This window comes from Gopherus evgoodei, chromosome 2 (genome assembly GCF_007399415.2).
Source record: "Gopherus evgoodei ecotype Sinaloan lineage chromosome 2, rGopEvg1_v1.p, whole genome shotgun sequence".
Lineage (NCBI taxonomy): Eukaryota > Metazoa > Chordata > Testudines > Testudinidae > Gopherus > Gopherus evgoodei.
The window spans coordinates 260,707,503-260,732,482 of NC_044323.1; the positions used below are offsets into that span (position 1 = coordinate 260,707,503).

Genomic DNA, 24,980 nt, shown 5'->3' on the forward strand with positions numbered 1-24,980 from the left:
GTGGGGTTGTTGCAAAGGCACCCCCTGTGAATGGCATGTAGCTCATCATTTCTGCGGGATCTGAGACGGAGCAGCTCTGCTCTCTGATACACTGGTTCTCTAGTACACTTGCCCTATATCTAGGCAGGACTGACACTATTTTTAGAAACCATAAAGGAGGGATTGACTCAGGGAGTCATTCCCATTTTTGCCATTGTGCCCCCGGCCGATCTCAGCCAGGGGCACCCATGATAGCAGCAGACAATACAGAAGGACAGATAACCGTCATCTCATTGCCAATTTACACTGGCAGCAGACGGTACAGAGCGACTGATAACCGTCTCTGCTGTCATGCAAAAGCAAATGAATGCTGCTGTGTAGCGCTGGAGTATCGCCTCTGTCCGCGGCATCCAGTACACATACGGTGACTGTAAAAAAAAAAAAAAAAAAAAAAAACAAAAACAAAAAAAAAGCTGAACGGGCTCTATGGTTGCTGTGCTATGGCATCTGCCAGGGCAGTCCAGGGAAAAAGGGCGTAAAATGATTGTCTGCCGTTGCTTTCCCGGAGGAAGGAATGACTGACGACATTTACCCAGAACCACCCGCGACAATGATTTTTGCCCCATCAGCCACTGGGCTTTCAACTCAGAATTCTAAGGGGCGGAGGAGACTGCGGGAACTATAGGATAGCTACGGAATAGCTACCCACAGTGCAATGCTCTGGAAATGGACGCTAGCCTCGGACCATGGACGCACACCGCCGAATTAATGTGCTTAGTGTGGCCGCGTGCACTCGACTTTATACAATCTGTTTTATAAAACTGGTTTATGTAAAATCGGAATAATCCTGTAGTGTAGACGTACCCTAATACTGCAGTTTATTAGATTTAAACACACACAGACATTAAAAAATAGGTTTAGAACATCCCAAATATTTACCTAAAATCGGGAACAGTATTGAGTAATTAATAGGTTCACAAGGGCCAGTTGCTCACCTGCTGGGGAGAAAAGGCATCAGGAAAGACATCTCTTAAGATGGCTTCAGAGGACGGCTCTAAGGTACGCTGCATTAGCTAGTCTTGTATAACTAACTTCTACAAAATTCATAGGTCATAGTGACCCCTACTCAATCGGCACTTTTCCTAACTTTCAATGAACTACTTATCAACAAACATTCCTAACATCATAAATTTCTATATCAAAGGTGCACAAATCCAAGATTTTCATTCACCAAGGTTTTCAGTCTGTTGTTGACTTTTCTTTCCCCTCCTCCCATTCTGATTAGCAGAAACTGCCAGTTAGTTTTGACCTTGCTTCTAAAAGCCTGCTTTCAGTTTAGCCCTTAACTATGTGGTGTTCTATTTATTAATTCCTGTTGGCTGAATACATATAATATGGTTGCAGTTAGCTTGATCAAATCCTGGGGTACAAGTACTCCGCAAATCCAGGGAAACACAAGTAAACATTCTAGTTCTCATTGAGCGAGTGCATTAAAAATAGAATATAGCCACAGCTGCATGAGCTGCAGGATGAGCCAGTCAACTCGATTACATGCCCATTTGAGATCCTTGGCATGTACTCAGGATGGCTAGCCTGTACCACTGCTGATACTGCCACAGCTAGCTTCTCCAGGTGTGAGACACATCATGGGGGGAGGTGCTTGTTTGAAAATTTATTAAGTGGGGGAAGAAGGTTGACATGATGGATTGATTGAAGACAAGAGTCAACCTTTCTGTACTGAATGAGAGATGAAGGTAGGGTGGGAATAGGCTGTGAAGGGCTTTGAAGATTAATAAAAATAGTTTATGTTTGATACGATAGAGAAGAGGGAGCCAGTGGACTGATGCAAAGTGAGGATTCAAGACATGGTCAAAGCTATGCATAGGAAAATCATCTTTGCAACAGTATTCTGAATGGATCTCAGTGGGGCCAGATTGCATTTGTCAGGACCAGAGAAACTACTGTGGTAACCAAGATATGAGATGATGGCTGGGCAAGAGCTTTAGCTGTGTGGGTGGATAGGAAAAATTTTATGTTAGAGATATTACATCAGCACTGTTACCTTTATCAACCAAACTTGTAATTGCGTGAAAAAAAGATACCGGGTTAGTTTGATAGGATCTGTTTTCCATAAACCCATATTCCGTGACATTCTGGGACCTCCATGACTTCTGTAGTTGCAGCAGCAGTCTTAGGGGTGGTCCTGGAGCAGCTGTCCCGAAGCAGTGGTACCCTAAGGCTCCCCACCCCCGCCCTCATGCAGCTAAGACTTAGGGGTATTTTTAGTAAAAGTCATGGACAGGTCATGGGCCATGAATTTTTGTTTATTGCCTGTGACCTGTCCATGACTTTTACTAAAAATAGCCATGACTGATCTATTGAGAATGACTAAGGCTAAGATTTAAAGAACTGGTTGAAATAAGAATACAAGAAGGGAATGAGGACTCCTACAGAACCCCTGGCATGGCAAGGAAGAAATAATGGACCCTGAAATGGAGGCCCACACGGAACCCCTCCTATGGGGTGCAAGGAATGGCATGGGAGGGGACTATAGTGACGCCCTGGCATGTAGCATACGAGCAAATGGAGGACTGTCATATGCCATAGGTCTCAAGCCCAGGCCTATGGGTATACCAAGCCAAGAACCATATCCTCTGCACCACAATGCTGCAAGGGCAGGTAAGCAAACTATAGCTGATAACCTGCAAACGGGCTGCACCTGTTGATTCAGTGGGATTGACTGACTAGCAGCAGACTGCTGATTGGATACCTCTTAGCATAAAGATTCCTGTTCCTGCTGTGCTCCTTGTCTGAGCAAGTAGTTACTAGGCCTACTGCTGACCAGATCCCTGACACCAAGTTGCTTTCCCCTTGCGTGGTTCCTGCTACCTTGCCTTATTTCTTGTTCCTGCTTCCTTTCCCTACCTAACTCCAGTTACTGACTTCCATTTGACCCTTGGCATGACTCCTGACCACGACCCTGACTCTCCTTGAGGCTCTGACTACTGGGTCAAACTGCTCACATTACAGGCCCTGATAGGGACATGCAAACAGCCTCTGGCATGTTGTGGGGGTGAAATGGGAGGGCACTTAGAGCCCCTGACAGGGTGGAGAATGGAGGACCCTGGTATGGGGAGGAGGGTTATGGAGATGCACGCAATCTCTGGAATGGGGAGATGACAGACTCTGTGGCAGGAGGGAAGGAGTCAGAGGGTTGCAGGGAGCCCTTGGAATAGAGTGCGATTAAAATGGTGGCACTTTAAGCTTGCGAGGTGTCTGGTTTTAAACTGAAACACCCAGTCAAAAAGGGACCTTGACAGCTCTGGTCATCACTGCTGACCGGGCCACTAAAAAGCTGGTTGGCAGCGCAGTGGGGCTAAGGCAGGCTCCCTGCCTGCCCTGGCTCTATGTGGCTCCCAGAAGTGGCTGGCATATCCTGCTTCTAGGTGCAGGGCTGACCACGGGGACTCTGCACTCTGCCCCTGCCCTGAGTGCCAGCTCCGCAGCTCCCATTGGCTGGGAACCGCAGCCTATGGGGGCGGTGCCTGCAGGCACAGGTAGCTAGCACTCCACCTAGGAGCTGGACATGGCAGCTGCTTCCAGGAGCTGCCCAAGGTAAGCACCGCCCTTCCAGAGCCTACACCCCACATCCTGCCATAAGTGCAGGGGATTGGACTAGATGACCTCTCAAGGTCCCTTCCAGTCCTATGATTCTATGTTTCTATCCTCTCCTGCACTCCAACTCCCTGCCCCAGGTCAGAACCCCCTTCCCGCACCCTAACTCCCGGAGCCCGCACCCCAACCCCTCAGTCCGAGCCTGGAGGCCCCTCATGCACTCCAAACTCCTCATCCCTGGCCATACCCCCAGCTGGAGCCCTCACCCCCTCCTGACTCCAACTCCCTACCCCTGCCTGGAACCCCTCCCGCACCCTGAACCTCATTTCTGGCTCTGCCACGGAGCCTGGAGCCCAGCTGGAGCTGGATGAGAAATGATTTTTCTCTGTCCCTTGTATTGGGACAAAATCAAGACCTTTTGAAGTTTTTGACAAAATTAAGAAAAACTCTGGAAAATCCAATAGCCTGGTGGTTAGGATACTCACCTAGGAGGTGGGAGACACTGATCTGGAGCAGCGACTTGAGTCTGGGTTTCCAGCATTCCACCAAGCTATTGGATATTCTGGGGTTTTTTGCCTGCTGCACATTATACTAGAGTTGTGCCTGCCTCCTCAGCGGAAAGTGCTCAAGTCTTAGAGTTCCAACAGAAGACAATTGCAAAGACAGCTGGTCAAGTGCACATACTTTCATAAAGCATTACTTTCTGTAATGGAATCTGCAGATGAAACACACAGCCAGACTGTTCCATGGCGTAGTGCCAAATTAACATTTTTTATTTTTAATGAGGGGCTTCTCTGTTGTTCTTACTTTGTTTTATCTTCCCCATCCCAAACACACCTCTAAATTTTATTACTTATGTACCATGAAGATTGTTGGACATATAGTTTTGTGAGGAAAAAATGTGTTTGTCAATTTATTTTCTCTTAAATAGCATGTCCACCAATCCCATTCTCCCTCAGGGGATCTTTACTGTTGAATGTTAAAGCATCTTGGTTTGAAAAGCAGCTTGTGATGTTAAAGTTTCCATTGCAGAGTCAAAAATTGACTTCTCCCTATCCTAATCACTGACTGACAGCTTTAGAATTGTTTCTAGCTGCCAGAAGGTACAATAAGGATTGGGGGACATATCCATTAATTGGAAAGAAATAGCTAGGTAACAATTTTTCCTTTCTGTCCACTTTTGCTTATACCATACATTCTGCTCCACTGTGAGAACTCCTCATATTCATCTGATTTATCTACAGATTTTCATAAGGGTCATGTATTATTTCAACTTTCCTGCCATATATATTTGACTACTAGTTGGAGACATAACTTAGTACAAATATTACCTGAATGCTGGGGGGTGTGTTTTGTTTTTTTACAGTAACACAAAAACAGATGTATTTCATCAAGTAGCTGTCCTAGTTTAGGTTTGTTACTTGATATATATTGTCAATATAATGGCAAATAGACCCTCAAAATTAGCAGTAACTAGTGGATGTGACTGCAGTCTAAGTTAAACCATATTTTTACCTAGTAATCAATTTGGTATAACATAAATAACAAGTTATTTTTTCATCTAGTAGGCCCATCTGCCTGAAATAGTGCATTAAGCTATTACTAAAGTTGAATTTAATTTTATGCTAGTAGTTGCTAGGTAAAAGTGGTTACCAGTAATTCAGTGTCTTTCTTTATGTAGTGAAGATATAAACTCGGAATGCTTTGACAGAGGAACGCTGGCCTGGTTTTGAGTTTTGGAATATGTTATATAGAAAATCAATAATGTTACTTAATTACATTAATCATAACAATTCTCAGACATTCAGATCCCATGATGTGATATATCACGGCTAGGATTTTTAAGTAAATGGGAGCTGCTAGGTTGTCAGCAGTTTTTAAAACCAGGCCACTTATTTAGGTGCCTACCTATGAAATTAGGATCCTAACTTTGGGCACCCATTTTTGAAAATCTTAGTCTTAGAAAATACTTGCAGGGGTATAGTACTATCCTAATTTCACAGATGGGGAAATTGAATTAGAGAGGTTGCCACTGGGCTAAGATACCAGAGTAGAGTTACGGTTAGCAATGTTAATAGAACTCCAAAGTCCTTTGTTCCAGTCATTCAGATCACAAGTTACAATCCTTTTTTATAACTGTCAAACAAGAAGTCTTTTTTCATATCTTTTCAAAACCACATGAAAGTATAATGTGAACATTAGTGATTAAAATTATTTGCAGTATTGCTGTAGCCGTGTTGGTTCCAAGATATGAGAGAGACCAAGTAGGTGAGGTAATATATTTTATTAGGCCAACTTCTGTTGGCGGAAGGGATAAGCTTTCAAGCTACACATAGCTCTTCTTCAGGTCTGGAAAAAGTAACCAGCGTGTCTGAGCTAAAATACAAGGTAGGACAGATTGTTAAACACAAGGGGTTCACACATTCTGTAGGAGACCACTTAAAATGAAGTGGACAATTAAGGGTTAGCAGGCTGTAGGGCAGGAGTAGTCAATAGGTGGACTGCAGGCCAAATCCAGACTGCCAAAGGCTTTTAACTGGACTGTGCAACTCTGGGGGGGCCACGGACAGTTAGTGCGGGGGGGGGTTAGTGTGGGTAGAAAAGTGACTGGCTGTGAACTTGAGCTTGGGACAGCTGGGACTGCAGGGTAAGGTGGAGGAGCCTGCACCAACACTCACCTTGCTGCTGCCACTTCTACCATCCTTTGGCCACCACCGCCTGTGACTAAGAAGCAGGAGTGAAGGCACCCGACTGCCTGCTCCACAGGGGCCATAGCGTGTTCAAGTGGCCAGAAGGCACAACTGCAGTTCAGTCTTGCTTGTAGTTTAGCCCAACTGTGGCAACCATGCTTTGTGTGCCCCTGGTCAAAGGGGGTGCCATTTAGGGAGGGCAGGGGCTGCACCTGCCCCCCCGCCGGTTTTGTGTCACCCCCTGGGTGCCCAGGGCTCCCACTGCCCCAGAAGGTGCCCAGGACAGACATGTAACTGAGGGGGGCCCCCCCTACCGTCCCTAAATGGAGCCCTGGCCAGTGCCCGGGGCTGACAGCGGGATCTACAGCAGGCAGCCAGGGCTGACACATAACTCGAGGTGGGGGTGTGGCCCACCATCCGCCATCCCTAAATGGAGCTCTGCCAGGCTGGAGCCCTTCCCACTGGAGTCCGGACCTTGACTATACCTTGACCAAGAAATTTGGACCTTCACAAAAAATATTTGACTACCCCTGCTGTAAAGTGTGTTACAAATCCATAAAACCAGTGTCTCTGTTAAGTCCATGGTTTTTAAATTTGCTGATCTGTTTCTTTTAAAAATTTCTAATCAAAATCATTCTTTTTTTTTTTAAAGCCTTTTCTTCCTCTTGTGAATCTCAACTGTTCTCCAGATGTCCACACATTTCTGTGTAAAGCATTTGTGCCTGCCTGCGTGAAGCAAATTCATGTGATTCACCCTTGTCGAAGACTTTGTGAGAGAGTGTACTCCGACTGTAAACAGTTGTTAGACACTTTTGGGATCACCTGGCCGGAGGAACTGGAATGTAACAGGTGTAGTACCTTTTAATCTGACAGGCAATGAAGGTGACATATTCAAACACTCCAGACTTGACTCACAGCTGAACTGAAAGTCTAAGACAGAGAATGTGTTAATATCTGCTTCAGAGTAGTCTACACAACAGTGGGGACCCTGAGAGGTTACCTGAGCAAGAGAGAAATTTCTCTTCAAACGTTATTAAATTGATCTTCTGAATTTCGTGTTAGTGATTTTATATCAGTACACCATGCTTAAAACTTATATTTCTGTCTGCTTCCTTATCTGTAAAATGGGATAATAGTACTTACCTACTTCGCAGAGGTTTTATGAAGAGTTATAGAGTTTAAGGTCAACAGGGACCACCGTATCATCCAGTGTGACCTACTTACTCCTGAGGGAATTCTGCACCAAAAAAAATAAAAAATTCTGCACACAATATTTTAAAATTTGATAAAATTCTGCAAATTGCATTTGTCAATAAATAAATATGGAGGCTGCAACATGGCAGTGGGGAGCACAGGCCACTGGTTGCATGGAGATGGAAGATCACCCTGCAGCCCCTCCCCCAGGACACAGACTCAGCAGGAGGCAGCACGTGACCCTGGCACAACGCAAGGGCCAGTTCTGCCCCAGAAACACCACAGGGCCTTGCCTCTCCTTGCCAGACACACCAGGTATAGGGCAGGCAGGTTCAGCCTGGCCAATCCAAACGTGGAGGGGCTTAGTGTGGGGGGAATCCAAGTGTGGGTTGAGAGGGTTCTGTGTGGGGCAGTTTGTGCGGGCAGCTCTGGGGGAGTCCAGGTGTGGGGGGATTGGATGCACAGGGGCTTGTTGGCTGGAGGGGTGGGTTTCCAAGTTCAGAAGTAATGGAACTCTGCAGAGGGGTCCAGGTGAAGGTGGTTGAAGTTTAGCAGGGGGTGTCTGGGTGGGGGAGGGGATGGGACTCAGCAGGGGGGTCAGGTGTAGGGGCCTCAGTGCGGGGGTCTGGGTGCTGGGGGAGTGGGGCTTGGTGGGATGGGAGTTTGAGTGTGGGGATCTCTGTGATGGGTGGTCCAGCTGCAGGAGGACGGTGGTTTGAGTGGGGAGGGCTCAGCGAGGGGTGGTCTGGGAGCAGGGGTGGGCATCTGGATGCAGAAGGTAAGGTTTGGAAGGGGTGGGGATTTGGATGCCAGGGGGTGAGGCTCGACAGGGGTCTGTGTATGGGGGGCGGGCTAGATGCACAAGTTGTGGGCAGTGGACGTAGCTCCCATATAGTGACCTCTACCAACACAGCTGAGAAGCAATGTGGCAGGAAATAGGGTATGTGTAAGCAGTTTTCTGCAGCCAGGGGAGGTTTTTGGAGGTGAGTTTGACCTGGCTCTGGCTGCTCCTTGCAGGGGAAGAAGTCGTCCCATCCTCCCCCAGCCCAGCTGGGACTAGCAACGGGGCCCAGGGCAGGGTAGGAGTCACTGACTGGGGAGTACCCAGCCCCACCCCCTGCAGTGATTTACCTCTTAGCCAGCTGCTCTGGGTGCCTGAAACAACGCACCTGCTCTGCTGGAGAGGGGCATGTGACCACTCTTGCAGCTTCCTTTTGCTTCCCTGTTAGAAAATAACTTTGCTGCAGGGAAGCAAAGAAATCTGCAGGGGACATAAATTCTGCACACAGGCAGTGGTGCAGAACTCCCCAAGCTTAACCTCCTTATATCCCAGGTCATCAACACCACCAGCACACACATACACACACTAAACCCAACAACTGAAATTAGACCAAAGTATTACAGCCCCCAAAGAGTAACATACAGTACTATGAAATATAAATCACTCTGTCTGTACATCATTAAGTACCAGAAGGCTTTTATTTTAATTTTAACCACTTAGCTGAACAAATTAAACCTCCCATTACTTTATCTATGCTGCATGCCAATATTCAGTATTTCACAAAAATCTTATCTTTGTTTCTTTTAGCCCCCAGAGAGATAATCATAAATTCATAGATTTTAGGGCCTGAAGGAATCATTATTATCATTTAGTCTGAACTCCTGCATAATACAGGAAATTGAACCTCACCCAGTAATTTCTGTTGACAACTATAGAATTTGTTTTTGAAAGGCATCTAGTTTTGATTTAAGACTTCAAGTGATTGAGAATGCACCACATCCTTAGGTAAGATGTTCCAATGGTTAATTACTCTTACTGTTAAATAAGGTACATATTTTATTTCTAAGTCTGAATTATCTAGATTCAGTTTCCAGTCATTGGCTCGTTATGCCTTTTTCTACTAGATTAAGGGGCCATCTACTATCAGAAATCTCTTCCCCATTTAGGCACTTGTAGACTATGATAAGTCACCTCTTTACTGTGCATAGCCACAGGGAATAGAGTCTGTGATAGTATGGACCCAAGGGCAGGGGACAGGTTGAGCAATAGCATGGAAACATGGTATGGAGGCCCATGGGATATTCAGGCTCTGCAGCATTTCACACTCTCACCTCTGCCTCTCTGCAGAGCTACAAACCTCTCTGAGAATTGTTCTGTAGAATTAGCCATCTTAGAATCTTATTCAGAGATTCAGTATATTTTCTAAATTATATTTTAAAATCAAATACTCAGTTTTTTCCAGGAACCATTGCATCTCTAAATTATTCTATTACTGACAATAGTGACTTAAAGTTAACACTTTCTACTGCTCATATGTGAAGTGAGGTGGTTCTTAACACATTCTGTCCAGTTCTTAACACACAGGCCATAGCACAAAAAGTACCCTTGGAGTCAGCAGTAACTGGCACAGTTGTTGGCAGTCTCAGAAAGGCCAAAGACTAAATGAGCCTAGAGAGTGTTAAGAAAGACAGACACTAATGAGAACCCTAAGATACACTCCTGACTCCTTAGAGATGACTCCACCAGAACAAGGATAAAGCAAGTTGGTATGCTGGTGAGATAAGCTTGTACTGGTGCCTGCTGTATGGTTAAAATAGACTCAGCCTCTATGGGAGAGGGAGAGCTCAGTTGTTTGAGCATTGGCCTGCTAAATCCAAGGTTGTGAGTTCAATTCTTGAGGGGGGGATTTGGGGATTGGTCCTGCTTTGAGCAGGGGGTTGGACTAGATGATCTCCTGAGGTCCCTTCCAACCCTAATAATCTATGATTCTAATTCTCAGGCCAAGCTAATTTGTCTAAAAGAACCTTTATTAATGGTGGTGATGAAACAAAGAGCCCAAGTTGAGCTTGTCCATCTGGCATTTAGGGGAAAAAAACATTTCTACTTTTAAACTGAGCATATTGGTTATGGAAGTCACTGAGAAATCATTATCATGGAACTCTGCCATGCCATTTTTACAGAGGCACTCTTAATCTAATCTCATTCTCATGGATAAATTGTGGATTCAGACTCATTGGTGAGTAGTGGCACACATGAGTAGACCCATTCTGAATGTGTGTTCCTACTTGAGTAAAGATTGCATAATCTAGCCAAAAGATAAGTCCATCATTTGCTAATGGAGAAATAGTCATTATAAAACAGATTAAGTTATTTTGTCCAATCAAATTCTAAATATCACAAGCTATATTTAAATTAACTTTTTTTAAAGTTAGAGGAAAAAATAGTTACAATTGTGTTCAACTTTTATACTGGCTCTCCTTTTATTTTTCCTGTTTCTTTCAGTTAGGTAATTTCCAGTAATGTATTATGAATATCAAAGTCCTTATAAGTTCTATGACAGACAGTCCTCACGATTTGACTGCTTCTGTAAATATTTTTCCCCGAGGTAAAGTGTTAACTGATATAAAACCAAGCAAATCCATTAGCGAAGGCAGAGTTAATGTTAAAAAGGTTATCTCTCCATTTCTAATAATGAGTCTTCCTTTTTGAATGGATTTACATTGCTGTTATTGTGGGACTTCTACAGAATGTTCTAAATTCCCACTAGCCTAAATTGTTTATCCCTTCTTTGATCTCATAGTCTTGATCTCTCGATTTCAAATTAATTAGCACAGGAAGGGGCCTTACAGAGCTGAGAACAAGAGCAGGAAGAAGTGTGGAGCCACTGGTTATCATGGGAAGAGAGCTTTCTGAGAGCATGTGATTTGAAATGCAATCAAACCACTATTGTCAGCAGTTAAACATTGGGCTGGTCCAATAAAAGCAATAATATTTCCATCTGTATATCCCAGATGTTCAGTATTCTACTCCTATATTCAGATTGGAGCTTGTGAATCTCAATCAATAATTTGTCAACCAGATATAAAAATCTATTATGGGTGTTTTTCATTAGTTTACATATATATCTAAACAATTTTGATGTGGAATAAGACCAGTAAAGAAACAACTGAAAAATGTCTTTTTTTAATTTAAGAATCTGAAGTGTTTCATAACCAGGACCAGCTCTAGGCACCAGCAAACCAAGCACATGCTTGGGATGGCACAATTCCAGGGGCGGCCCTGTTCATAACCAACTAAATACAAAACCAAGGTTTTGTAAAGAATAGTTAGCTTGTGTTCAACTGTTCTTCTAAACTTAACATTAAAAATTTTATTTGACTCTGCTAAAAGTTTTTCTAAGTGTCACCTAATTTTGTTCTCCTAAGCTAAGTTTTGAATCATGTATAAAAATATATTACTTGGAAACAGTTTTTTTCACACTTAGGAAGAATAGCAGTAAAATAAGGGAACACTTGATAGTGGAAGAGTATTAATGTTCATGCATTTCTCTTAATCTGTGTAGACTGGAGGATTGTGATGAAACTGCTCCTGTCACTGCTGCTGTAACCACAAAGGTCCATGGAACACAGAAGACCCCAGGGCAGGCTCGAAGGGACTATGGATTTTGGTGTCCACGGCATCTGCAGACCTCCAATGGACAAAGCTACAAGTTTTTGGGAATTGATCAGTGTGCACCCCCATGTCCCAATATGTACTTAAAAAATTATGAGCTGGATGTTGCCAAAAGCTTCATTGGAATAGTTTCAATTTTTTGCCTTTGTGCTACTCTGTTCACATTCTTAACTTTTCTGATTGATGTTAAAAGGTTCAGATACCCAGAGAGGCCAATCATATATTATTCAGTCTGTTACAGTATAGTGTCTCTGATGTACTTCTTTGGCTTTTTGCTGGGAAATAGAACTGCTTGTAACAAGGCAGATGAAAAGTTAGAAATTGGTGAAACAGTTGTTCTTGGCTCTCAAAACAAAGCCTGCACTGTCCTTTTTATGGTTTTGTATTTTTTCACTATGGCAGGAACGATATGGTGGGTGATTCTTACGATCACTTGGTTCCTAGCAGCAGGAAGAAAATGGAGCTGTGAAGCCATTGAACAAAAGGCAATGTGGTTTCATGCAGTTGCATGGGGCATACCTGGTTTTCTCACCATTATGCTTCTTGCAATGAACAAAGTTGAAGGGGACAATATCAGTGGAGTTTGCTTTGTTGGTCTTTATGACCTGGATGCATCTCGATATTTTGTCCTTTTGCCTTTGTGCTTTTGTGTTTTTGTTGGTCTCTCTCTCCTTTTAGCTGGAATTATTTCTTTAAACCATGTGCGGCAAGTCATACAGCATGATGGCAGAAACCAAGAAAAGCTAAAGAAATTTATGATTCGAATTGGAGTCTTTAGTGGCTTATACCTGGTACCACTGGTGGCACTTCTTGGATGTTATGTTTATGAACAGATGTATAGGAGAATCTGGGAGACCACTTGGGTCTTTGACCATTGTGATCAGTACCATATTCCCTGTCCTTACCAGGTAAGGAGTAATGTTTTGTATAGTTCATATTGTAAGGTTAACATAAAAAAGGCACTGAGATGCATTATGATATTTGTAACAACATTTAATGGGTAGACTGTAGGTTAAGAAAGCCAATGAAATATACACAATATAAAATTCATAGACCAGTTAACATTTAAATAAACTGACAACCAATATTTATGTTGAAATCTCCAGCTAATCAGGTTGGAGGCACTTAGCATTTAAAATCTTTTTAGAGTAATGTGTTTAAATTTTAAATTTTGAAGTTATTTGAACTTAACTATAAAAAAATTGTTCATGGTGGAAACTTTCTACATAATAGGCAGCTATTCCTAAAAACTACTGCCCCAAATTTTCTAATTTAGGTGCCTAAAGTTACTCAGCATTTCTGAAAATGAGGCTGCCTTGACATATGGATTTAAGCAATTAATTTTAGCCATTCAAATTAGAACATTTTGGTCAGAGCCACATTTGATTAAAATCAGTTTTGTCTTTTCTTAAATTGTACAAGTACAAAATACTGAGCTTTTCACTCGTTATTTCTCACAACTATGACTACATATGTGCAAGCTGAGTTTTGGTAATGTGGACTTAAGTTTTAGAAATTTAAAAAATATATATCTTAAATCGCTGTGATGTTCAGGTTTAAAATTGGACTTTTGATTTAAAAATTGTCTTCAGAAAGACTTTAATATGCATACCAACTGCACATATGCAGTACTCTCTATGGATTACATTTTGTTTCTAATGCATAAAATTCTATCATGTCAAGTAATTTTGGGTTTGTGCCTCTCTATTTATGAGCTGGTGTTTAAGAAGGAAATATCAGTAAGAAAACTGTTAGTTTTTCATGTCAAGTTACAAACTTCAGTTGCATTGCATCCCACCATTAATGTTTATACCGCAATGAGCTACCATAAAAACAAGGAAAATAAACACAACATTCTTAGAACGTTAGGTCCTGATTCTGCAAGTTTCTGAGTACCCTCTACTCATATTGAAGACAGTGAGAGTTGAGTACAGCCCCTCATAGGACTGAGTCCTTAATTCTTATTCTTGCTCCCAGTTAAATTCAGTGACAAAATATCCAGTCTTTAGAGGATAAGGCATTGAGCCCCTTGTCAATTTAAACTTAAACCCTACAAAGTAAGGAAGTTCAGAGCTGAGGCATCTATTCCTTCTTTAACAAATTTGCCTTGCAATGCTTAAATATAGCAGCACAGGTAATAAGAAATTAATGACATAATTATCAAGGATTATTTAGCTTTATTGGAGAGAGTAAATAGCAACAGAACAAACGTATGCAATCAAATATTATACCAAAAAATATTACAATTGGATCTGTTCCTTTGTGTTGTATTTGTTGTTTTCCAGTGACAAAAACCTATTACAGAGTGGCTTCTCTCTTTACCCTGATTAGTTCAAATCAAAAGCTTCAGCTTCAACAATTATGGGTACCTCACTAACAAAAAGAGTGACTAGTGCTTTGAAGGCCAGGATACAGAGACACGTGAATTAATCAAGAAAACATAAATTACATTTGGGGCATGGGAGAGGAAGTTAAACAACCACTTAATGAGTTAAATGTCTCAGCAACTGTGACCCTGTTCTGCACACAGGTGGATTAATGTTGCAATAAATAGCAGAAAACGCTGGTATACGGTCAGGAGTGAAAGTAACTTAAGGGACTTACCGGTACACAGGGCCAGGGTCCTGAGCAAGGCTGTGGGGCCTCAACTGGAAAGGGCAGGGCCTCAGGTGGAAGGGGCAGGACCTGTAAATCACCGACCCCTTTAAATCACCACCACTACCCCAGGGCTCTGGCAGCAATTTAAAGGGCCCGGGCCTCCGGCTGTGATAGCAGGGGCCAGGAGCCCCGGGCCCTTTAAATCACCACTGAAGCCCCATGGTAGTGGTAGCTGTGGCAGCGGCTTGGAGCCCCAGGGCTCCGGTGGTGATTTAAAGGTCCAGGGGCTCCAGCTGCTGCTGGGAGCCCAGGGCCCTTTTAGATTGCTGGCCTGGGGAAGCTGCCCCCTGCTGGTACAGTTGGCTGTGTGCCATCTTTTGCCAAACTGGACCAGCTTACTTTCACCTCTGTAGACTGTCCTGAGGCTCTCTGAAGATCCTGATTCATGTAATTAACTCTAACTCATCCACTCCATCATCTCCTCTGTATCCAGAGGAAGCTCCCAAATATGCAGTGTGTCGCTGGAGAAACTGCTTAATAATACTGTTCCCCCCTCCAAATAATCTTTTCTTCCAGTTTTTTAAAAATTCTCCCCTTATGCCTCACCTCCTGTCCACATCTTCAGCTACATCTCCATAAGCAAAGATTAACCAGATCTGACTTAACTGTACATGTTTTAGTTCAGTCCATAGTGTGTCTGAATGCAGTGTAGCATAGCTGGTGTAAAACGGAAGGTACTTCAGTATGCTCTTGTACATGATCTCTGTTCATTTTCTGCACTTTGTCAAGAGTCAAAGTGTGCATGTGTCTGTGTGTGCGTGTTTGTTTATTAAACTTTGTTATCTTCCAGGCAAAGGCATTAGCTAGACCAGAAATATTTTTGTTTCTCATGAAGTACCTGATGACGTTAATTGTTGGCATCTCTCCAGTATTCTGGGTGGGAAGTAAAAAGACCTGTTCTGAATGGGCCAGTTTCTTCAACAGAAATCGCAAGAGAGAGTAAGATCAGCTCTTTGTATGTGGTACTGATAAGCTTTAAAAAAATGTATTTGTAATGTGTCCCTTTAAATATATGTCAGGTAATATAGAAAAAATGTTGTTGTTTACTCAGGGCCCAATCCTGCAGTTGGACATAGGTAAAATTCCCACTGGAGTCAATTCAAGTTTTATCTGTGCAATGACTACATGATTGGGCCCTAATAAGGTAGAAAACATACTTCCCTACTGATTTGGTCCTTTAAATTGAGCAAAAGGGATTTTGCTGCTTTTAACACTGACTAACATGGCTGTAGCTTTCACTTAGATTAGGGAAGACCGCTTGGCCCATCAACTCTGACTCCTTTCATTTTCCAGGGCTGCTGCTTACATCGTTTTCACTAATACTTTAACCGTATCTTGCGGTGATAGTCCCTCCACCATTTTTCTTAGTAGCTTACTCTGCTGCCCGAATTCTCTTACTATTTCTAATGTCCTACCTTAATTTTTTCTTCTATTGTTTCAGACCACTGTGTCGTCTTCTGTCCCCCTTATTCCATTCCTTTATTTAAACTTACCTAGAGTTCTGTTTTGTAGGAGATGCATGGGCCATATCCTTTTCAGTATAAGCAGACTATAAGTGTAGGTCTCATCCCTTGTAATTATTGTATCCTTTTCTTTTCCCCTGATTTATTTTTCTTTAGATTTCCTATATTCTTCCTAAACTGTGGATGTATTTTTAGAACTCTTTATTTCTGTGGACTTGCCCAGCCCACATTACTTTGGTTTTCTTTAGCTCCTTTTATTTTAAGTCTGCATTCCAGGATGGTGAGCTTATAGCTTCCTTTCCATCTTCCTACTTTTCCATTTCCTATATAAGTCTTTCTTATGGTTCAGCTGTATACTACTTTCAGCTAAGTGATTTAAAAAATGTTGCCCATTTCATATTTACCTTTTTTTTTTTTTTTTCACTTTTAAGAAAGTTTGCTTTAGGAAAACTTAATTTGGTGACATAGCTACCCATGAGCTAATCCTGCTCTCCTTTCTCACATGGTTAATCTCATTCAAGTTATTGGAACTATTTGCAAGTATGAGGCATGTAGGATTTTGCTCTATTTCTGTAAATTTAATTGCTCCACATATATATAATTACCTAGTAGCCACAACCTCCAGATTTCCTCCCAGTCAACAGAATTGGTTAACATTAGAGCCAGGTTTGTTACATTAGAGCCACCCCCTTTGTTACTTCCTTCACATTTTGGAATAAGAAGCAATCTTCCGCTGAGTCTAAATGATCTTTGATGAACTAGTCATATGCTTTTGTTTTGCAGTCCAATCAGTGAGAGCCGAAGAGTGTTGCAAGAATCATGTGAAGTTTTCTTGAAGCACAATTCTAAAGTTAAACATAAAAAGAAGCACTACAAATCCAGTTCACACAAACTGAAGGTTATTTCTAAGTCTATGGGAACTAGTACAGGTGCTACAACAAATCATGGAACTTCGGCAGTGGCTATTACTAACCTTGATTACTTAAGCCAAGAGAACTTCACAGAAATTAAAACCCCTCGAGAAACTTCTGAGAAGGAGATGGCAGCAGATGGAACATCCACCCAGAAAGTGGAGGAGGGGGAGAATGCTGGTGGTGAACATGTCCTACAAATATTATCTACTTCTAAACTGGCTATGGAACAGGTGGAAAAGAGCAGCAAGGCAGACAACACAGTTGATATGATTAGCTTATCTGAGAGTGTGAAAAGAATGTATGAAGGAAGGTAAGATTCGTTTTTTTAATCTAATTTTGGACTTCAGTTTTCTGGTGTATGTTCATACTACCAATATTATGGTATATTTTTGTGTCCTTTTCCTTTGAAGACAGATTGTCCAATAACTAACAATAGCTGCAAGGAAAAAGTAATTCTTATAAACTACTTGCCACATGACCATGCAGATGATGTGTTTCTATATGAGGATATATGGTTTGTGGATTTTTTTCCAGCAGAGGTTTGAAGTACTAGAGCTATTATCTTGGGATAGGATGTGCCTTATATTTAGGGCTGCACCAATTTCCGGACCATGAACTAATCCCTTCCCCTTGAAATCTGATCTCCCCTGTGCTGCTGGAAGCACCTCAGCCAGGGGCTCCTAGCTGCGAGTCCCGGCCTGGCTGAAAAGGGACAGGACTTGTCCTTCCCCTGCACAACCGCTCTTGGGGGGAGATCAGACCCCCCTCTGAATGCCTCCTCCTGCTGCAGTAAGCTCTGGGACTGGGTAGTAGCCCCGGAGGTTCCTGCAGCCAGAGGAGATTTGTGGAGGTTGGTCTGATCCCCCACCGAGAGCGACTATGCAGAGGAAGGACAAGTCCTGTCTCTTTTCAGCCCGGCTGGGACTCTCACCTAGGAGTCCCTGGCTGGGACGCTCCCAGCAGCAAGGGGGAGATCGGACCCACCTCCACCTTTGGAAGACTCCTGCGGCTGTAGGAAGCTTTGTGGTTGCTGAAGGCAGCACAGAAGTGAGGGTGGCAATCCTATGACTCCCCTGTAACAGCTTTGTGACCTCCCACAACCCCATTTTGGGTTGGGACCCCCATAGTTACAACACTGCAAAATGTAAGCATTTGAAAATGTGAAATTTACCAAATTTCAAATCCTATGGCCATGAAATTCACCAAAATGGACTATGAATTTGGTAGAACCCTACTTATATTGCTGAATAGTGACCTCTAAGACAAAGCAACAGCACTGCAAGGCTTTGAAAAGCATTCCCTATCCAATGCTTGCCAAGATGTCTCTGGCTGCCATACAGCTTCTTTGGATGGGTGGCTGACATAAAAAACATTAGTGATGACCATCTGGACTCAGGAACACAAAAGCCTATTAAATGGCTAAGGAAAGAGTATTCAGAACTGTATTATTGTCTTTTAAAAGGAGTGCTGTAAGTTCAATGTATATTACCGTTTTGTTGCTAAATGTGTTTGTGTTTCAGTCTAAAACATTATATGCTTAAAATTGTTTCAGTGTGTTTTGTTTTTGTTTTTAATTACATATAGGATATCTCCTAAAAGTGATTTTACTGAAACTCATCCACTACAAGTCAGTAATTCACAGCTACCCAGTGTTTCGCAACCAGGCAGTACCAGCGACTCCATATCAATGCTTGTCCACTCAGCTTCAGACACTAGAAAAGATCAGGATTCTGGAAACAGTTCAAATCCTTGAAAGATTACAATTTCTATATGAATGATTTCAGTTTATGAAACTGTTATGGGTTTGTGTTACACTGGAGATTACTGATGCTCTGTGCCTTGTAAAAATACCACATACATATCCCTTGTTTTGCACTTAAAAGTTACACTACATAGTGGGGAGGTCTAGAAATAACCACTGTATTTAACTTCATAAGAGAGTAATGGAAACTGAAGTTCTAATAGCACTCAACTGAGCAGGTCAGCAGTAATTTAAGAGAAAAAGAAATAAATCTTTTTCTCTTCCAATACATGAACATGCTGTTAAATAACAGTAAAAACAATTGATGGAAGATGGTTGCGTTATTTTGAAACATAAAATTTAATTTGCTTCACTGGCGTTTTTCAGTCTTCCTATTAACATTTCTTTTTCTTTTTAAAGTAACTGCATCTTAAACAGGTGTGTCCTTTAGAATAATTAGGTTACACAAATCTATGGATATCTTTAATGTGTAAATGTCTCATGATGTACTAATCTTAGCACTGTATTATGGTTGTTTCTACACTGAATCTGAAAAGGACTCTGGAATTATAGTGATTTATTTTGTAGTTAAAAATGAATCTTGTAAATAACTTATTTTTATAAACTCAGCATTAAGAACTACTGTTTTGTTTATGTTGCACAAATCTGATAACTAAGGTGCTTCCTTCTCATACCAATAAGATCAACAATATTGTGCTGTTAAGATGACATCATTTCCTTCTGAGCAATAGTCATTACGGGATAACATAAGCATTAATATAACCTCCACATCTAGACAAGATTGTGTCTGGTCCTTCCACAAATGAGAAAGGAGAGACGCCTTTACTTTTGCACACCTACTGTTACCCCCAAAACAGACCCAGGGTACCCACAGAATAGCTCATCTATTTTCCTATTCCCGGGTTTACCAGAGTTCCTTTCAACAAAAGAACATAAGAACAGCCGTACCGGGTCAGACTAAAGGTCCATCTCGCCCAGTATCCTGTCTACCGATAGTGGCCAATGCCAGGTGCCCCAGAGGGAGTGAACCTAACAGGCAATGATCAAGTGATCTCTCTCCTGCCATCCATCTCCATCCTCTGACAAACAGAGGCTAGGGACACCATTCCTTACCCGTCCTGGCTAATAGCCATTTATGGACTTAACCACTATGAATTTATCCAGTTCTCTTTTAAATGCTGTTGTAGTCCTAGCCTTCACAACCTCCTCAGGTAAGGAGTTCCACAAGTTGACTGTGCGCTGCGTGAAGAACTTCCTTTTATTTGTTTTAAACCTGCTGCCTATTAATTTCATTTGGTGACCCCCTAAGGTAACCTGCTAACCTATTACTGCAAGGTAAAAAGTGGGCCTGCCCTAGAGGAACTACTTGGGTTCACCAGGTTCTCTTCAAGAGACTCCCCAGAATAGCTTAATTTATGCGCAGAATTTATGTCCTCTGCAGATTTCTTTGTTTCCCCACAGAAAAATGACTTTCTGACTAGTAAGCAAAGGGAAGCCACAAAAGCAGTCATGCAGGCCTCCCAGCAGTATGTTTCCAGTGCCCTACACAGCTGGCAGAGAGGTAAATCACTGGATTGGGAGCAGGACTGCGGAAGACACGGTCATGGCTCCTACCCTGCTAGGCCCGGCTGGGCTGGGGAGGACAGAACTTCCTCTTCCTCTGCAAGGCATCTGGTGCCGGGTCAGAACCACCCCCAAATTTCAGTTCACATAAGCACATTCCAATTGTCAGTTTATTAACCTCAGTATTATGGTCTGCTGTTGCCACTCTATTTCCCTGCCAATTTAGTTAATCCTACCTAATTTCCCCCTCTATTTTCAGCTAATGGTGGCAAAATGATGCCCACCCAGGGCTGTGCTGAGAAAACAGAATAGAGTAGTTCAAAAATCTCTGATATCACTACACAGGGCTGAGCTAAGGGATAGCAGGAGTGGGAGAGATTTGTGTCAGCACCAGTGCAAAGAGATGAGGCAAAGAAGTGGCAGAGATATAACCCTGCCTAACTTTTTCACTGAGGACTGTTCTCCTCAAAAAGATGCAGCCTTTGTGCATTCTGTACAGGAACGATGCAGGAGGTGCAGCTCCACTTCAGAAAGGATGCTTCCCAGAGCTTCTGCTGGAGTGGTGTTCCAGTCACCCACAGTGAGGAGGCACAACAAAGCTCTAAATATACAAGCACAGCATGTTCTAAAGCTCATTTTTCTAAAAATCCAATGTTAAAGATTGTAGAGAAGTATGATCTTGCAGAAAAAGCAACTTTTGAATATTAACATGCAAATCCTTCAGATGAGGTTTTCACTTAAAACAGGACAATAATGCATTTTCCACATGCCATAATTTTTTTCATGCTTTAATGGTCTGTTTGTATATATAGAAATGCCACGTTTTCTTTAGATTTTTTTGGTATTAGGGCCCAAGTCTCCAGCTCAGAATAGTCCCTTACTACCGGAGGTGGTCCCGTTGTTTTCAGTGGGACAGTGCACATGAGTAAGATGACTGGTATGGATAAAGGTTGCAGGACAGGGCCCTTTGAGTGAAATTCTGTCTCCAGTGAAGTCAATGGGAGTTTTGCTGTTTCAGTGGAGCCAGGATTTCACCTTCCATCTGTAACCTAATGTTGATACATTCTATAGGGCTCTTCTGCATTTTGCCTTACTGGTAACAGGAGGGCTCTTAGTGTGACAAAACCAGTTTGATAATGTACAGTGAGGCATAACAGGAAGGTCATGTAAATACTCATTGAATAAGAAATTGTAGTTCTGATAAACCAAAGTTACTTGTTACATCCAACGTATATTGAAATTTGAACATGTTTATGTTATATTGTGTCTTCTGCATTTTATAATTTGTAATTTATTGCCTTAAATAAGGGATGTTCTTTTTTTAGTGTTCTCTTTTTATTTTTAGCACACAATATTCTTGCTGCTGAGATAGAGAATGAGAAAAATCTGAAATACCCTCTGTGAAGAAACACACTAAATATTTTCTCTTGTTCTGTTTGTAAACTGAAAACTTTATATATATTTTAATAGTAAAAACAAAACTATCTTTGTTAGTAATAAAATATTATATTATACAATAGGAGCTCCTGAGTTGATTTTTTTGGTTAATACTTAGTTCTCATTAATTGGCTTTATTTCCCCTATTGTCAGTATCTGAGCACCTCACAGTCCCCAGTGTGTTTGTCCTGACACTTCTGTGAGATAGAGAACTACTATTATCCTCATTTTGTAGGTGGGGAAATGAGGCATAGAGAAACAATTAACTGTAAACGTGTGGCGGAGCAGAGTTTATCCTAACCACTGGACCATTCTTCCTCTCTCTGGTCCTAATCAAAGGCCTCCTTTAGAGTATAGTAAATATGTACTCACATAGTGTCATATCGGTGTAGTGTTCTGTAGCGTCCAAAATATGGGGGTTAGCATGAAAACCTCCAAGCTTAGTCACCAGCTTGGACCTGGAACCTGCTGCCACCACCCAAAAAATTAGAGTGTTTTGGGGCACTCTGGTCCCCCCGAAAAACCTTTCCTGGGGACCCCAAGACCCAAATCCCTTGAGTCTCACAACAAAGGGAAATAATCCTTTTTCCCTTCCCCCCCTCCAGATGCTCCTGGAGAGATACACAGACACAAGCTCTGTGAATCCAAACAAAGTAACTTGCCCTCTCCGTTTCCAATCCTGGAAACAAAAAGTACTTTCCTATTTCCCCAGAGGGAATGCCAAGTCAGGCTAGCAATCCAACACACAGATCTCCCTTGATTTCTTCCTCCCACCAATTCCCTGGTGAGTACAGACTCAATTTTCCTGAAGTAAAGAAAAACTCCAACAGGTCTTAAAAGAAAGCTTTATATAAAAAGAAAGAAAAAATACAAATAGTCTCTCTGTATACAGATGACACAATACAGGGCAATTTCTTAAAAGAATATTGAATAAACAGCCTTATTCAACAAGAATACAAATCAAAGCACTCCAGCACTTATATTCATGCAAATACCAAAGAAAAGAAACCATATAACTTACTATCTGATCTCTTGGTCCTTACACTTAGAAACAAAAGATTAGAAAACAGAACTACTTCTCCAAAGCTCAGAGAAAGCAGGCAGCCAGAAACAAAAGACTCCGACACACAATTCCCTCCACCCAAAGTTGAAAAAATCCGGTTTCCTGATTGGTTCTCTGGTCAGGTGTTTCAGGTGAAAGAGACATTAACCCTTAGCTATCTGTTTATGACACTGGTCCTAATCAAAGGCCTCCTTTAGAGTATAGTAAATATGTACTCACATAGTGTCATATCGGTGTAGTGTTCTGTCAGTACACAAGTACATGTCAGTAGTTTGACTTGAGATGCTTTTCTTTTCTTGTAATACTCATTTAAAAAAATAGAAAAAAGAGGAGTACAAGAGCACTAAAAAGTTGAGTACAGTAAATACTTTGGATTTGTGTTTCACTGCATTCTGAAAGCACTGTACAAATTTTAACGAATTAATAGTCACACCTTTGAGGTATTGTATGTATTCTTATTCTACAGATGGAGAATCAGACACAGAAAGTGACTTGCTCAAGATAGAATCTCAGCAAGTCAATAGGAGAGCCATATTTTAGACCCCCGCCATGACATAACCAGTTGAACATGAGCCCCTAGTGCAATGCTGTAGCTAAAATGATGACATAATCCTTGGATTTATAATCAGGGGAATATCAAATAGCGGTAGGGAGGTAATCTAACTAATGCCATAATACTATTACTGGAATACTGTGTCCATGTCTGGTGTCCACGCTTCAATTTTTCAACATCCTTTTTGGAGAGGCTTCAGAAAAGAGCTACAAGAATTATTCAAGGTCTGGAAAACCTACCTCACTGTGAAAGGTTCCCTCCCATCACGCAGCCCCTAGCTATTCCCCTGCCTGCACCCTGAGCTACCCCCTGTCCCTGCACACAGCCCCAGCTACCCACTGCCTGCACCCTGAGCTACCCACTGCCTGCACACAGCCCTTAGCTAAGCTAACTCACTGCACCCTGAGCTACCCCTCTGCCAGCACACAGCTCCTAGCTACTCCCTTCCTGCACCCTTACTGTGCACAGCCCCTAGCTACTCCCTGCCTGCACCCTGAACTACACTCCTCACTGTGCACAGCCCCTAGCTACCCTCTCCCTGCACACAGCCCCAGCTACCCACTGTCTGCACAGCCCCAGCTACGCCATCCCTGCACCCTGAGCTATACCCCTTACTGTGCACAGTCCCTAGCTACCCACACGATGAGCTACACTCCTCATTGTGCACAGCCCCTAGCTACCCTCTCCCTGCACTCTGAACTACACCCCTTACTGTGCACAGCCCCTAGCTACCCTCTCCCTGCACACAGCCCCAGCTACCCACTGTCTGCACAGCCCCAGCTACGCCATCCCTGCACCCTGAGCTACACCCCTTTCTGTGCACAGTCCCTAGCTACCCGCACCCTGAGCTACACTCCTCACTGTGCACAGCCTCTAGCTACCCTTTCTCTGAACCCTGAGCAGTTTTTAAACTTGGAGCTGAGCACCCCCCACTTTGAGTTATAATTTTTGGTTGCAGCCCTCCTCCCCAGCCCAACCCAGACAAGCTGGGTGGCCTGCTGAGGTTAGTCAGGGGGTGGAGGTGGCGGTGCCTCGCCAGGGCCTACCATGCAGATTTGACCCTACAAAATAGAAGTGAAACTACATCTATGGTGCCACTCCTCCTGGCCCGGCACCCTTCAGGGCTAAAGCCCCAAGCTCCCCAACCCCGTGCACCACACACACACTAGGCCCTGGAGTTTTTCTAGCACATTGTGAGTGGGGTGGTGGGGCTCAGAAAGAAAGAGGTGGAGAACCCTTGGCCTATATTAGGTAGGTCACACTAGATCAGGAGTGGACAAACTATGGCCTCTGGGACACAGCCGGCCCGCCAGCCAATTTAATCTGGCCCTCAAGTTCCCACTGGGGAGTAGGGTCTGGGGCTTGGCCTGCTCCTGCACTCCAGCCAGGGAGCAGGGTTGGGGCTCGCTCTGCGTGAGCCACAGCTACCAGAAGGCGCAGCATGTCCCTCTCCAACTCCGACATTTAGGGGCAGCCAGGTGGCTCTGTGCACTGCCTCTGCAACTCCCATTGGCTGGGTTCTGGGGCCAATGGGAGCTGCAGGGGCAGCACCTGCGGATGGGGCAGTGTGCAGAACCGCCTGGCTGTGCCTCTCTGTAGGAGCCAGAGGAGGGACATGCCACTGCTTCTGGGAGCT

At 43.0% G+C, this 24,980-nt stretch overlaps 1 protein-coding gene across 3 annotated transcripts in view; it reads left to right on the forward strand.

Moving 5' to 3' along the window:
- The window catches only part of FZD6 (frizzled class receptor 6), a 41,894-nt gene extending 22,175 nt beyond the window's left edge, over nucleotides 1-19,719 (forward strand). For all 3 annotated transcript variants that reach the window (XM_030553638.1, XM_030553637.1, XM_030553639.1), the window contains exons 3-7: nucleotides 6,937-7,133; nucleotides 11,822-12,839; nucleotides 15,380-15,528; nucleotides 16,836-17,276; nucleotides 18,551-19,719. In XM_030553638.1, coding sequence (XP_030409498.1) covers nucleotides 6,937-7,133; nucleotides 11,822-12,839; nucleotides 15,380-15,528; nucleotides 16,836-17,276; nucleotides 18,551-18,719 — 1,974 coding nt within the window. In that variant the 3' untranslated portion in view covers nucleotides 18,720-19,719. The remainder of the gene's footprint in view (nucleotides 1-6,936; nucleotides 7,134-11,821; nucleotides 12,840-15,379; nucleotides 15,529-16,835; nucleotides 17,277-18,550) is intronic.
- The last annotated feature ends 5,261 nt before the right edge of the window (nucleotides 19,720-24,980 follow it).